The sequence below is a fragment of the Drosophila tropicalis genome, unplaced genomic scaffold (genome assembly GCF_018151085.1).
Source record: "Drosophila tropicalis isolate 14030-0801.00 unplaced genomic scaffold, ASM1815108v1 contig_593, whole genome shotgun sequence".
NCBI classification, from domain to species: domain Eukaryota; kingdom Metazoa; phylum Arthropoda; class Insecta; order Diptera; family Drosophilidae; genus Drosophila; species Drosophila tropicalis.
The window spans coordinates 7,348,347-7,362,525 of record NW_027173070.1 but is presented as its reverse complement, the minus strand read 5'-3'; the positions used below and the strand labels follow the sequence as shown (position 1 = coordinate 7,362,525).

The 14,179-nt window shown below is 34.8% G+C and overlaps 4 protein-coding genes across 7 annotated transcripts; 2 read left to right on the top strand and 2 right to left on the bottom strand.

Annotated features, from left to right (window-relative positions):
- Positions 1-1,727: 1,727 nt before the first annotated feature.
- Positions 1,728-3,921, bottom strand: qkr58E-3 (quaking related 58E-3). The gene is made up of 6 exons (XM_068289890.1): positions 3,681-3,921; positions 3,493-3,614; positions 3,056-3,420; positions 2,900-2,992; positions 2,481-2,569; positions 1,728-2,195 (listed from the first exon to the last, which is right to left on the bottom strand). Exons 1-6 carry the CDS (start codon positions 3,838-3,840, stop codon positions 2,056-2,058), a joined length of 969 nt encoding a protein of 322 aa, XP_068145991.1. The 5' UTR covers positions 3,841-3,921; the 3' UTR covers positions 1,728-2,055.
- Positions 3,922-4,025: 104 nt separating this feature from the next.
- On the top strand, positions 4,026-5,026 carry PolE4 (DNA polymerase epsilon subunit 4). Its single transcript, XM_068289888.1, has 2 exons — positions 4,026-4,263; positions 4,329-5,026. Exons 1-2 carry the CDS (start codon positions 4,113-4,115, stop codon positions 4,616-4,618), a joined length of 441 nt encoding a protein of 146 aa, XP_068145989.1. The 5' UTR covers positions 4,026-4,112; the 3' UTR covers positions 4,619-5,026.
- A 749-nt stretch (positions 5,027-5,775) lies between these two features.
- qkr58E-1 (quaking related 58E-1) lies at positions 5,776-9,055 on the bottom strand. Of its 3 annotated transcripts, none has more exons than XM_068290975.1 (5): positions 8,647-9,054; positions 8,077-8,581; positions 7,913-8,014; positions 7,139-7,320; positions 5,776-6,240 (listed from the first exon to the last, which is right to left on the bottom strand). In XM_068290975.1, the coding sequence occupies exons 1-5, from the start codon at positions 8,924-8,926 to the stop codon at positions 6,086-6,088; spliced, it is 1,224 nt and encodes a 407-aa protein (XP_068147076.1). In that variant the 5' UTR covers positions 8,927-9,054; the 3' UTR covers positions 5,776-6,085. The 3 variants fall into 3 exon arrangements, with proteins under 3 accessions (XP_068147076.1, XP_068147077.1, XP_068147078.1); XM_068290976.1 differs by having other exon boundaries at positions 6,094-7,031; positions 8,647-9,055; XM_068290977.1 differs by lacking the exon at positions 5,776-6,240 and adding an exon at positions 6,967-7,088.
- A 260-nt stretch (positions 9,056-9,315) lies between these two features.
- On the top strand, positions 9,316-13,767 carry qkr58E-2 (quaking related 58E-2). Of its 2 annotated transcripts, none has more exons than XM_068290065.1 (5): positions 9,316-9,399; positions 9,491-9,864; positions 9,925-10,519; positions 10,578-10,678; positions 11,630-13,767. In XM_068290065.1, exons 2-5 carry the CDS (start codon positions 9,588-9,590, stop codon positions 11,881-11,883), a joined length of 1,227 nt encoding a protein of 408 aa, XP_068146166.1. In that variant the 5' UTR covers positions 9,316-9,399; positions 9,491-9,587; the 3' UTR covers positions 11,884-13,767. The 2 variants fall into 2 exon arrangements, with proteins under 2 accessions (XP_068146166.1, XP_068146165.1); XM_068290064.1 differs by having other exon boundaries at positions 9,324-9,399; positions 9,467-9,864.
- Positions 13,768-14,179: the final 412 nt, after the last annotated feature.

Below are 14,179 nucleotides of genomic sequence, written 5' to 3'. Positions count from 1 at the left end.
AAAAACACAAAATGAGATATAAAAATCAGTATGAAATAATTTCTATAAATGTAAAATTGTATTTTGAAAAATTCGAATCAATAAATATTTATTCGAAAAACTTTTGATCATTCACATCGAAATCCACCCCTAAATATATTATTTTGGTAGAGAGAGAGATAGGGAGAGGGAGAGGGAGAGAGAGAGAGACAGAGGATGCCATAGCGCACAGTTATTCTTCTGAGGGTCTCTCCCCCCCACCCCCACAACACGCGAATAAAAAGAAAAGGAACACCCGCCGCGCGTCCATGTACGAAAGGGACAACAATGCCCCTACTACAACTACTCCCTCTCAGGCGTGCTCCCTCTCTCTCTCTCGCTCTCTGTCTTCTCCTCAATGGCTTAATGCAATGCAGCTGCTGGTCTGGATCTGGAAGGAGGAGGAATTCCGCAATGTGCGCAAGCCGCACATGCAAGCCATATGGTTCAGGGGTGGTGGCGGCCCATACTGCCGATGGTGGTGGTGGTGGTGAAAAACCAACGAGAAGTAGTAGCGGCAGGCCTCATTTCCTGCCTATCGCCAGTCGACAACTGCAAGGCAGACAGGACACACAAATTTCTAGTCAACAACAAAATTGTAAATGGATTTTGCAATTTCCTACATCATAGAGATTTATTCTATTTCCCCCATCTACATTTTAGATGATTCCCCAACAAAACGATAGCTGCTCCTTGCTGGAAGATCAATGGACAATGCTGGCCAATCCAGAGCAGGAGGATATATACGAAGAAAGTCATTGTGATAAGCCCATGATGGCAATCGATATCTATTATAGACTACTCCAGCGTATGCAATTGCACAGGGCCACAGAGATACAAGCAGCTGATGCTGAAGCGAGACGCAAACAAATCTGGTTGGCCAGTTTTACGGGTTCCCAATTATATTATCGTGTTTGAAATTCAAAAAGACCAAACTGTAATTAACTTTGTTTTTGTTTTTTTCATTTATTTAGAAATTAAATTTTGTTTCTTAATGTAAAAAGAAATAGTTATACCATAATATGTAATATAAATATCTAACCACACAGAATAATATACATACCTTTTTGTTTATTATTTTTATATTTTTGGGAAAGTTTCTTTTTTTATATGATATACATACATATAAGGGGTGGGGGGGGCAAACGAAAACTCCATGGGCATGCAAATATCAAGAAATATATATATATAGCCAAAAGAAATAGTTGATGTTTTTTTTTTTTAATTTTTAGTTGTGATTATTTTATGTATGCTTTTGTATTTTTTTTTTTTTTCTTTTCAAGATATAAATAAATGTATATATTTTGATGTTTATATCATTTTTTCGCAACACTTTTATCTGGTTTTCGGTTTCAGTTTTCTTTTTGATGATTTACATTAAATCTCATATCATCGTCATAATTTTTTTTATTAATTTATATATATAATAAATTCATAAACTTTGTTGTTGATGTATTTTTTGTTTTTTAATTTTGCTTATATAACCGAAATGTAATTTGATTCATTTTGCCTTATGAGTTTTAGTAATTGATGGCTGCTCTAGTTAACAATAATAATTGTTGGTAGGTATTTTATTATACATTTTATTTTTTAGTTTATAATTGGTTTTCTTTCGAAATATGTTATTTTAGTTTTTTTTTTTTTTTTGAGAAAATATAAAGAGAGATATGCTGAGGGTGGGGAAAAGAGGTGAAAATAATAAGGCAATAATTATACAGTTTTAAAATTATAATATAGAAATCAAAATAAATTCATATTTGGTAATAATATATTGTTAATATACGTTTCATCATCATTTATTTTATACATGGTTTGTATATTATTATATTATTTAGCGTCGTGGATTATTTGTTTTTGTTTGTATTCTCTTAGATTTTATATTTCGGTTTTCGTTTTGCTTATTTGTTGGTTGGTTTTTTGCTGTTTTGCTCTGCGTTGCTTTTATATAGTTTTACTCTGTCCCCCAGACACATGATGTGTATGTATGTTAATTTCATATATATAGGATATTGTATATCATAAGTAATTGGCGATTTTTCATTTATATTTTTTGAGTATGGTATACGCATTGGGTTTATACGACTTGATTGGTGGTTCGCGCATACGTTTCATGTCAGTTGGATATGGTTGTGGACGTTTATAAGCAGCTGCATTGGTTGGTATTATTGATGGACGTGCTATAAAATTATATATTATATATGTTTATATTTAGTTAGGGTTTATTCAATTATAATTAGAATGTTTTTTGGCTTTTTTTTTTTCATCTTTTTTTTTGTAATATTTGTTCTTTTTTTCGTTTGTTATATATAAATAAGTTTAATTTGGTTAAGTTTTCAATATTTTATTATTTTAAAATATATACTTAGATACCCATTATCAAGTTGCTACCGGGATGGGTGGGGGACGTTGTTTGTAGTGTTGGTAGAATGAACTAAATACGGAAACTGTGTCAAAGAACTTACGTTTGCTGTACTGATATCCGGCGTGTGGCTCTCGTTTTATAGGCATACGATGCTCATATTCATAAGCCACCTCATCAGCCTCATCGAGTCTAAAAAAAGTGTGGGGATGATTAGAGAGGAACGTGAGATTATATTCATCATCATTATATCTTCGGCTATGCCGTAGTGTCTATATGCTTGCAAATCACAAGATTTCTGAACCTTCATTTAGTTTATTTCTAGGGAATAACATAAAACTGTGACCATAGATGTTCCTGTTCTTTTTTGTAAGGCTCGTTTGCAAGGATATACAAATTGAATACAAATAATTTAGTATACATATATACAAAGCCTTCAAGAAGATTGTTTTGTATGTTTGCTTGTTACGCCTTGGTTAGATTATGTGTATGATTCGAAATTATACTTTACAATTAACTTACTCAGGCGGATTTTCCGCTGCTCGTTTGATAAGATTTAAATATTTGGGTGCCGCGCTGCTACCGGGACCACCAAATTTCTTATCAAAAACGGATCTGAAATGACAATTTACAATATAGATTGCAATTTCCAATCTTCGCTCGTATTAGCAAGTCTACCTGTAAGCCTCTAAATTGGGACCGTGAATGCTCTTAGCCGATTCGGGATCCATTTCCATGAGTTCGCGCAATTGCTCATGTGAGACTTCATCATTTTTATCTGGAATTAGATACTTACGTATCTCGGCCAGGGCATAGGCAACGCGTGCATAACATTCAGCTGGGGTGGCCACTGTGCTGACTTCAAGGAACAAATCCTTTTGTAAATGGGCATAGCGTGGATCACCTGAATTTCGCAATTGTTCCTCCTTATTGCGATCACGTATGGAGCTGCGACCTTTAATGGCAATTTTGCATTGGGTCTCCTCCTGCAGGCGACGCAGGGAGTTGCCCTTGGGTCCCAGGATTTTGCCAGTGAAATTGAACTGCAATAGAGAAAGGGTTGAGGGCTTAGTGTTGTGTACGACCGGCATATTCTGTAACTTGGCGTCGTTTACCTTTGGATATTGCTTAACAGGCACAAACACTTTCTGTGTGATTTTCATGGGCTTCTGCTTATACACATCCGCGTAGAATTCCTTGCCAGGAATGCGGCCAGTGCAATAAACACGATCCACAGCTGTAATGTAAAAATAAACCAATTAAAATCAAAATTTGAAAAATGGGAAACCAATATGGCGCTTACCCTCATCAATTAGTAGTCCACAAAGAGGAAACTGTTCCGACAGACGCTGACGTTCTTCCTCCAAATCGGCAAGAAACTTTTGTGCCACTTCATTCAAACGCGGCGTATACTCATGTGGAGCCGGTTTTAAATCACTGAAATCGCTACTTTGGGTCTCCATATTTATTTATTTATTTAAAATCTGAGTTTCGACGAAAACACTAAAATCTCTGAAGTATGTATCTGTCAAACACAAACAATATCGACCAGTAGTTTGTCGATAGTTTTCCGATACCTCAGCACTTAAGTATCGAGTACTTCGTGGGCATATATCGAAAGTCGATACATTCCCATCTCCAACAAGACGCCGACTACCATCTCTAAGACGAAATTGGCGCTAGCGTCTTTATTATTTCTGCAAATCGAGAATTGTAAATATAAACAACTACAGTCATGGCTAGCGAAGATTTATTTTCAAATGACCACACAGAGGAGTTGGATTTAGAGCAGGAACTAAATGAAATAGCTGACAAATCGACAGAAGAAATACCACATGAAACAGACGAAAAGGAAAATTCACATGCTGCAGCTGAAGATAAATCTGGTAACAACGCAATTATTTATTTATTCAATCCCATATGTATCTACATTGAGAATTTCCCAAATTAGTTGTCACCAAAACACCTGCTGAACCTGCGGAGCATGAAGCAAAACTCTGTCAATTACCCATAGCTCGTATAAGAAACATAATGAAATTGGATCCAGATTTACATGTGGCCTCCAATGAGGCTGTCTTTGCAGTGGCCAAAGCAGTGGAGCTTTTTATTGAATCTTTAGCCCGTGAATCCTATACTTATACAGCACAGGCAAAAAAGAAAACCATACAAAAACGTGATGTGGATCTAGCCATATCGGCAGTGGATAGCCTTATGTTTTTGGATGGAGCTATGAATTTTTGAAAACGCATTGTGATCAAGATTTGAAGTTGGTACAAATAAATGGCCACATTGTTTACTAATTTTAAGCTAAAACTATAGGACCTTGTCTCTCAAACTCTCAAATCTTTTATGGTAATCTAATCCATGTGGTTTCAATGTCCACAAATGGTTTTAGCGGAGAATCTATCAGCTTTATATTTGTTATAATTGGCTTCTCATACATATATGTACATCTTAAACACAATAGCGAGCTACTGTGCGAAATGTCATCGTATATAAGAAGCTATCCATCTTCCCAGTATTTCAGCCGCCTAGCACGTAATCTAATATCGCGTGTCTTAGAACAATTTACAACTTTAATATATGTATATAGCTAAAAAGGCAAATTAGTTGTTCTTAATAAAAGTGGCGAAATTTTAGACATGTGAAGAGTTATTCTTTTATGAAGTATAATTATAGTCCTTAATAGATCTGAAAAAGATATGGGAATTAACTAGCTTACACAAATATCTTTTAGAAGTGACACAAATATAGAAAAAGGTTACATCAAGAGAAGAATTACATTATATGGTTAGTTACATAAGCTAAGGTTGAGAATCGCCAAATATATAACAAAGATAAAAAATATTCGTGTAGTACTTCAAAATTATTTACCACATAATTTAATCCGAATGCAAATAAAACGAAATGTGAGTTGATTTGTTAAGTCATATATAATTTATTTTTGGAATAGTTGGATTTTGTTGATTGGCCCTTTTCTTTAAGTTAAATAACTAAGCATTAATTAAATTTAACATTTTTGTTGTTGTTGACGCTGTTGGTCCCGGTTTTTTTTTTTTTTTTTTTTGTTAGATTTGGTTACGATACTTTGTTCTTTTTTTTTTAGTTCAATTTTTTTAACTTTATTGTTTTGAATTGAATACTTACTTTTTTATCTCCCGGTTATTGTGGGTTGGTTTTGAAGTTTTTCTTTCAATTTAGATATTTATTTTTATTAAAATCAAAAACAAAATATTGGATTGGGGAGAGGGGAGAAAATCATAATTTTAAAACTTAGGCTAAACAATTTGTTTTGAATTGTTGATTTTGGGTATTGAATATTGGTTTTTGTTTTGCTTTTTTCTGGTTTTTATTCCTTTGACTGCTACCAACCATTTATTTAAAAAAAAAAAGAAATATTTTTTTGTTTTGTATTTGTTTGGTTTTTTTTACTTGTTGGGTTGGAATAGTTTGGTTTTTTATTTATATTTAAATTTATTGTTGGTAAATTGTTTGCATAATATAATATAATTCTTAATTGGTGTATTGTTGTGGTTGTTGTTGTTGTTGTTCTTGATGTTGCATTTTTCCGATACCACAATATATATATACATATGTATATATATGTATGTATATACATTATTATAGGTGTGTATACATATATATATATATATATATATATGAGCGATATATGTCGATATACATATATATATGTTGAGATAACGTATTTTAACGTATTTTTGGATATGGAGCCGAGCGATAACGCACACTTTCACGAGACCGTGATCCAGTTTCATAGTGACCATGCGCCGATGAATGTGATCCCGAGCCCGATGTCGTTGTTGGTCTATATGACGATGATGAACGACCATTGCTTGGTTTTGCTATTTTGAAAACAGAATTTTGATTTGTTGTTTAGATTTTAACAAAATGTTTCTCTCATGTCTTTTTTTTTGTGCATTTTAGTGTTTTGGTTTTCTTTTTTTTTTTTTGCATTTTTTTGTTTTGATTTTTTCTTTTTAATGTTTGAATTGTTTTGAAAAGGTTTTGAAATTTACTGCAATTCTTTAACCGGTTTTAAATGCACTACAGCTACTAATGAAGTTTTTTTTTTTCAGAACGCGTTTAAAAAAATGTCTAATTTTGTTTGGTTTGGTTTTAAAACGTTACTCCTTCAATTTTCGCTATCACAGAATGTGTTTTCTTTGCTTTTGGTACATATATATATATATAAAATATATTTAGATACATATATGTACATATATGTTTGTGTAAATATTAATTAACTGGTTGAACATTTGAATTGATTTGCATTATTGATTTGTTGAGTTCTGCTTAGTGTGAATTGAAATGGTTTTGTTTCTTAGCTTTGTCTTGTCTCTCTCTCTCTTTCTGTTGTTCCAATTTTGTGTTGGTTTGTTTTTTTTTTTTCTTTTTTTAAATTCTTTGTTTTTTTGTTTTTGTTTTAGTTGGCTTTTAGTGCATTGAAAATCTTGTTAAATATATTTAAAAAACTGTCTGGACGTTTGATTTCGCGATTAACTTTGCTTTAACATTTCTTTTAAATTTCTGTTTTTTTCCTTTAATTTAAATTTGCGTTACTCCTTATTGGTATTTTGGGTATTTTCTATGTTTTTTTTTTTTGGTCGCGTTGTTAAATATTTTGATGGATTTTCTGTTTTTTTTTTTTTTTTTTTTTTTTTGGTTATTAAATTTGTTCAGTTAAACATTTCTGCTGAGGAAAAGACATTTTAATTGAACTAAATATGAGTTAGATCTTACCTGTATAGGCAGCCGCTGCATAAGATGAGGAGGACGAATGCGGATGATACTCACGACGATAGTCGCGCTCATAGGAAGAGCTATCATATTGGGCATGATGACTGGAGTGCTTAGACGACTGAGGCGGCGGCGGTGTGGCATAGCGATCATATTCGTGATCGTATAGCTCGTGGTCACGCGATCTATATGTAACGATAGAAAAAAAGAAAGTTGTGGTTATTTTCTAATTGCCTTTAACTATAACTGTTCAAGCAAAATTAGATTTTTCTGATTATTGTTATAAGTATACATATGTATGTATGTATAAGTCTTCATATTTTTTGTCTATAAACATTGCAAAAATACGACCGAATATAGCACCGATATCGACCAAAGCGTTTAAATATTTTAAATATAACTAACAAATGCTTTTAAAGTAGTTTTCTGCTAATGTTCGACTAAGAAATTCTATAATTTTTCTCGTATTTATCAGTTTAAGTCTAGTTTAGTACGAATAAACACAAATTTTTAAATAATTTTAGTCCACAACACTTAAAATTCTTTAAAATGCAAAATATTATAATTCTATTATTAATAAATTAAGACTTTGAATTGGTATTATTTTAGCGAATGAACTTGCTCTGTAAAGTTTTGTTTGAAATTCCCATACAACTGCTACAATATAAAAGCACTTCCGGTGTAAAACCGCTAAGCACACTAACAATGAGTCGAAACCTTTACTATTACGAATCAATGGAAAGGTCATTACTTAAATGCAATAAAATTTCAACCCACCTATGTGTCTTTACAATGCCATAATTGGGATCGTCCATTACATAGCGAGCCTTTTCCAATATGGAATATACCTTCGGCTTGGATGACGAAGGAGGCGGTGTCCTAAATAATAGACAAGAATGTAATATTAGATAATCAACATTGTTTTTTTTTTTTAAGCCTACCGTGTGCTGTAAGCTCCATGCTCTCCATAGGATTTAGAGTAATGGTGAGATTTCTTATACAGACGCTCCTTGCCATCCATTTCCCTTAATTGCTCTAGACGAATATCATCATTGGCGTCGGGAATCATAAATTTGCGAATTTCGCCCAAGGCATAGCTGAGACGATGATAGGCTTCTGCTGGTGGGGCAACCGTTGAGATTTCCACATGCAGATCACGACTAAGATGAGCATATTTGGGATTTGCTGAGCTACGTAGCTCCTCCTCCTTGCCGTGATCACGCATCGAATTGCGTCCCATAACAACCATTTTGCACATGGTTTCCTCCTGCAGTTGGCGTAAAGTGTTGCCCTTGGGGCCAAGAATTTTGCCAACAAAATTAAATTTGGGATATTCTTTAATGGGGAAAAGAACTTTCTGGGCCACACGTATGGGTTTCTCACTGTACACATTGGCATAGATCTCAGGCTTTGGTATGCGACCACTGACCAATATTTTCTCCACCTCTGTGGATGCATCAAAATACAGGGATGAATTGTAGAGAAATGGCTTCATTCTTTTCAAGACTTACCGTCGTCAAGTAAACGCTTTGTGATAATGTGTTTCTTTTCCAGCGTCTTTTTTTCTTGCAAACATTCCTGCAGATATGCATTTGTCTTCTCATTTAATTGAGGCGTATCGTGCAGGGGGGCGTGGCTGGCGGTAGTGGCATGACCGTGACCATGACCATGTCCATGTCCATCTTGCTCGGCCGCTTCAGCCCCGCCTGCAGCCTCGGACTCCTCATCACGACGCTTGCGTTTGTAGTCGGTGGTGTCCTCGTTGTAGTCCCTGTCGTAGTCACGCGGCATGGCTGTCGTCAAAATTAAATAGAAATTTGAAAATCACACACAAAAAAGCAGAGAAAAATTCTGAAAAAATCTTCCGAATGGGAAAAAATGTATGTATCAAGTGAGAATCGATAGAGATGATGTGGTCAGAACGAATACGATTGTCAAACCTGTCATCGATATATGCCATTGACTAGACTAATTTCCACAAACTTGTCATATAGGCACCATGACTTGCAATAGCTTAATGGTAGAGTACAATTATCATATTGTGTCAGTATTGATTATAACCGGTGTTAATTAACTTATTTAATTAATCTGTCACTTGGAAATACACTTATCGTTAGTTATCGATTATCTATAGAATTTATGGCAGCGCCATAGAGGTGACATTTCAAATCACTCGATTGGCCTGCACTGTCAGACGAGTGACACCGCTATTTCGAATAAAATACACACTCACTCGGAAAAGAGGAAAAAATTAGGCAAAGCAGGTTAAAATCATATTCGAAAAATTCGTAATTAGCCAACAAAACGCGCTGCCCTTTTACAACCATATAGATCTCTAAATTTGTTGTCCATTAGGCAAACGCCAAGCCATCATCTTAATTGACAACAGCCCCACGTCTGGCTAGGTAAGGAAAGCAAAAGCAGCTCAGCAGTAGCAGCAGGAAGAGGACAAATGGCGGAAAACGGAATGCGTGTGGGCCCAGGGCCGACTGCGACTGCGGCAGCGGCTGCAGCTGCGAATGCGGTGGCATCGGCTGGGCCAGCTGCTGGCCAAGGCACAGGTACCAATAACACCAGTAATGGTGACCATGAGAATGAACACACTGGTAATCCAGACGGCGAGAAGGCACAGCCGGCGCCGGCAATCCAAAAATATGTTCAGGAACTGATGACTGAACGGTCGCGCATGGAGAATCACTTCCCATTGGCAGTGAAACTAATTGACGACGGTTGGTGGCAATTATCGATTCGCTTTGGGTTTTATTTTACAATTTTCTCACTTATCGTAGCTTTGGAGCGAGTGCAGCTAAATGGACGCATTCCGACTAGAGATCAATATGCCGATGTGTATCAGCAGCGTACCATTAAGTTATCTCAAAAAGTCCATGTGCCCATCAAGGATAAGAAATTCAATTATGTTGGCAAATTGCTTGGGCCTAAAGGTAACTCGTTGCGCCGTCTTCAGGAGGAGACTCAGTGTAAAATTGTCATATTGGGCCGGTTCTCGATGAAGGATCGCGCCCGCGAGGAGGAGCTACGCAATTCGGCTGATGCGAAATATGCCCACCTTAATCTGCCACTTCATGTCGAGGTGTCCACTATTGCTGCTCCAGCTGAAGCATATGCCCGTGTGGCCTATGCCTTGGCCGAAATCAGGCGTTATTTGATACCAGACAAGCACGACGACATACGTCAGGAGCAGTACAGGGAACTAATGGAGGATCCGGAGGCAGCCAAGAAATTAACGTTGCGTCAACTGCAACAGCAGTCGGGCAGCGGCGGTGGTGGTGGTGGCGGGGGCGGTGGGAACGGTGCCGGTGTGACAGCAGTCGCAAATCCTGGCGCTGGTGGCAATGGCAATCAGCGTACTGGCGGCAACTACAGGTAAGCCATATATTTTCCATTACTTGTGCCCTTTACAACATTTCCCTACATTTTTCAGACAAAAGTTTCAACAGCAATCGCACTATCACCACAACGACGAGACTGTCTACTACCGTTCACACAACAATTACCACCACCAGCCAAAACCCTATGTGCCAGGTGAGACCAATGACCAACAGAAACGTCACTGAATTCAAATGTGTTATGTAGTTTATTTTAAAGTCTTTAAATTAAACTACCCTTCATAATTTCTAATAGTGGGTCTTCTTTCTGTCATCGCGTAGAAGGCAACTATTTTTGATCCATTGTCTGTAAGCATTCAGTTCAAGAATATCTGAAAATATATTGAAAATATTATTTTTCTTGAACTGAAGAGTGCGTGTATGAAAAGTCAACCATTTCGAGCATTTTTTGCATATTTATCAGTAGCTTCAAACAACTGTCAATTGACAGTTGACGTTTCTAGGTGCTTCCTTACTTCTGTATCGATTTTAATTGATCTAAGGCTAAGAAAAAGTAATATTCCTGCGCAAGTTTAAGACTCTTTAATGGATAGCTTCGTCTTGCACTTGCCCAATAGCGCCGAATAATTAGCCTAAATTAAGAAACAGTTTCCCCCGTCAAAACATATATTAAGTGTGTTAAACTTATTTAACACGTTTATTCTTCTTTTGCCTCTTGAAATTTCATTGTGTTTTTAACATTATTAAGGAAAGATGTTTGATAATATTGATATGTGTTTATCCAACGTTACATAAACTAACAATAACTAAATGGTCTACCTATATATTTCAAGAATAATAATTAAAAATATAACAACTCCATAAAATACAGCAAAATGCAATTAGTGTCACTATTAGAATTGTGTTTGCGTGCCAATAAACTATAAGCCATTTCGTGTTATCTTCTTTTCTTGTGAGTGCCGCAAATGTGTTCCTCCTAGCGAAAATATATTGATATTTATTTATATAGTAATCAATAACAAAATGCAAAAACCTTATTAGAGAAGAATTATTTGAAAGGTAGTGTTTATTTTTCGAGTTTATAGAGAGTTCAGAGTTTTGCAAATTGAATGAAAACTGATTTACCTGTCTTGTTGTGGTTTTCTAGCTGCCCAACGCGGCAATGCAATGCATTCAGCATTGCCACCGCAGGCTATTGTCAGAGCTTCGCCACCTGGAATGGTTGTCAGCGCGGCTAGTTTCAATGGACGTAATGCTGCCGGAATGGGTAATGCCGGCGGTGGCATTATGACGGCCAATAGCATTGTAGCTGCCGCAGGCGGTGGTGGTCTGGGTGGCGGACAAGTGCCGCCAAATATGCGTTACCGTCCCGCTGCCCCTTATCAGTTTGTGAAGAAATAATATAGAAGCAATGCGCCAACGCCTGCCATTAGCGTTTTGTTTACCACCAACACAACCACCACCAACAACACCAAAACCAACTCCCTAACATCATTATTGTCTCATCCAAGACATTGATCGACACCCTCTCACATCCACTTCACACCCAAAACACACACACACACACACTGCTCCAAAGGTAGATGTAATAATTAATGAAAAGCAAAACATGTAAAAGAGAAAATGTCAAGCATTCATTTCACCAAGAAATTTGAGTAAATGTAATGTATAAAAATGAAAAAAAAAAAAAAAAAAAGAATTGTAGCCTAAGTAGACAAATGCTCCAACAGATCCCCTACCACCACATCCATCGCCACCACCAACACATATAAACACAATCTCGCCCCACGACCCCGCCCGGCCCCTTAGCCATCTGTTGTCGTACCCACAGCATACTGTCGTCTATTGGAATCTTCTGCTGGCTAGCATTTGTAAACATCATCATCAAGAACAACAAGAACAGGATCAACTACAACAACAACAAGAAGCAACTTCTCAATGTCGAATACAACAAAAAAATATATATATACATATATGTAATGCCACCTACTCAATCCTTCATTCATTGCATCAATCAATCAGTCAATGAATGAACGGAAAAAACCCAATCTCCAGTTGTAGTCGACCCAGTTAAATGTGGTTAAGTTATAGTACTCTAATTTTTTATTTTCGCTCCTGTTTGAATGTTCGCATTTGTTTGTTTGTTTTTCATTGACTTTATCTTATTTATATAATAAAACATACAACTTACATACATACATACATAACTATATATACATATATACAATGCTTGCATACGTATGTATGTAATTAATTGGAGACAATTGACATTGCGAAAAGCAAGAAAAGAAATGAATTGTTAAACTAAAAGTTTTGTGAATGGAAAATCCATCAGCCTGTAAAGCACTTTGACTCCGTTTATGTCTCCAAACAAAATGTTTTATTTTTTTTATTCTATTTTTTTTTCCAATAATTGGACATTAATTATTTTATATACATTATTATTATTATCATTAACATTATTTGTTTGTTTTATGGATTTATTTTAACAATAAGGAGGCTTCATTTTTGTTTGTTTTATTTTATTTGTTATGCTGCCAGGACAAACAAAGAAAGCAAAATAAAATAAATTTCCCAATTACAAAACGAATAAGAATACGATATATATATATATGTATTTATATATATATATATTTGATTTATATACATACACACATGCATACATTACATACAATACATATATTCAAAGCATAAAATACATAAAAAAACGAAAATATAAACCAAAATTAGTAAAGCAAAAAAAAAAAAAAAAAAATTAATGAAATAAAAAAAAAAAACTTGAGAAGGATCTATCAATATCCAATAAAATATATTCACCAAAAAAATACACACACAGTCACACTACACCCCCTACACACACCCACACAAACATAATTGTTATTGTTGTTCAAAGCAACTAAAATTGTAATAGAAATTAACTAAATATACGATATGAAAAAAAGGTAAAAACCATTGTTCAATTGCAGCTTAGTTATCACTTTAATTTTTTTTTTCCAATTTTTTTCATTTTATTTTAGTGTTTTAAAATTTATGTTAATTTCTGCTTTTGAAGCTATATTAATGTTTCTTATTTCATATAAACAATTTGAAATCAATATGCATACAAGTATATGAAACACAAACACAAACACACACACATACACACACACACACGTACACATACATATGGAAGAAACAAAACAAACAAAAAATATATATTTTACAGTGCATTATTATACATATATTGCTGATTATCGTTAAATAAATTTCCAAAATTTGAATTAAATGCAATATGTTGACTCTAAATATACACCCAACGAATGAATCCATAAATTATTGAAAACCAAAAAAAAAAAAAAAAAAAAAAATTGTATTAAAAAAAAAATATAAAATGAAAAGAAAATGCAATATCTGTGTTTGTTTAATTGATTTATTTCTATAAAAAAGTATATTATAGATGTATATAGAAAAGAATGCTTCGTTTCATACGCCACGTTGGCTTGAATGGGAATAGAAAGATTATGAGATTAAGGAATGAACCTTCATTCAATAGTTAAGAACAATTTTATTTATTAAATTCTTTGCGTTTATTATAAAGGAGTACCTTTTTCTGGTTCTTGCTGCGTGATGTCAACAAAAAGGAAAACAAAAAAGGATTAGGACAATGGACCAAATTCCAATATATTTAATTGGTAAATATAAATAAAAACAAACTGAA

What these genes read in the sequence shown, in the direction of transcription:
- qkr58E-3 (XM_068289890.1), bottom strand. Translation starts at nt 3,840, where the DNA reads ATGGAGACCCAAAGTAGCGATTTCAGTGATTTAAAACCGGCTCCACAT. An exon ending in CTGTTAAGCAATATCCAAAG is followed by an intron (nt 3,421 to 3,492) that starts GTAAACGACGCC and finishes TCTCTATTGCAG; the next exon opens with TTCAATTTCACTGGCAAAAT. An exon ending in CCCAATTTAGAGGCTTACAG is followed by an intron (nt 2,993 to 3,055) that starts GTAGACTTGCTA and finishes TTGTCATTTCAG; the next exon opens with ATCCGTTTTTGATAAGAAAT.
- PolE4 (XM_068289888.1), top strand. Translation starts at nt 4,113, where the DNA reads ATGGCTAGCGAAGATTTATTTTCAAATGACCACACAGAGGAGTTGGAT. An exon ending in TGCAGCTGAAGATAAATCTG is followed by an intron (nt 4,264 to 4,328) that starts GTAACAACGCAA and finishes TTCCCAAATTAG; the next exon opens with TTGTCACCAAAACACCTGCT.
- qkr58E-1 (XM_068290975.1), bottom strand. Translation starts at nt 8,926, where the DNA reads ATGCCGCGTGACTACGACAGGGACTACAACGAGGACACCACCGACTAC. An exon ending in AAAGCGTTTACTTGACGACG is followed by an intron (nt 8,582 to 8,646) that starts GTAAGTCTTGAA and finishes ATGCATCCACAG; the next exon opens with AGGTGGAGAAAATATTGGTC. An exon ending in TGCAGCGGCTGCCTATACAG is followed by an intron (nt 6,241 to 7,138) that starts GTAAGATCTAAC and finishes TTTTCAAAATAG; the next exon opens with CAAAACCAAGCAATGGTCGT.
- qkr58E-2 (XM_068290065.1), top strand. Translation starts at nt 9,588, where the DNA reads ATGGCGGAAAACGGAATGCGTGTGGGCCCAGGGCCGACTGCGACTGCG. An exon ending in AGTGAAACTAATTGACGACG is followed by an intron (nt 9,865 to 9,924) that starts GTTGGTGGCAAT and finishes CACTTATCGTAG; the next exon opens with CTTTGGAGCGAGTGCAGCTA. An exon ending in CGTACTGGCGGCAACTACAG is followed by an intron (nt 10,520 to 10,577) that starts GTAAGCCATATA and finishes TACATTTTTCAG; the next exon opens with ACAAAAGTTTCAACAGCAAT.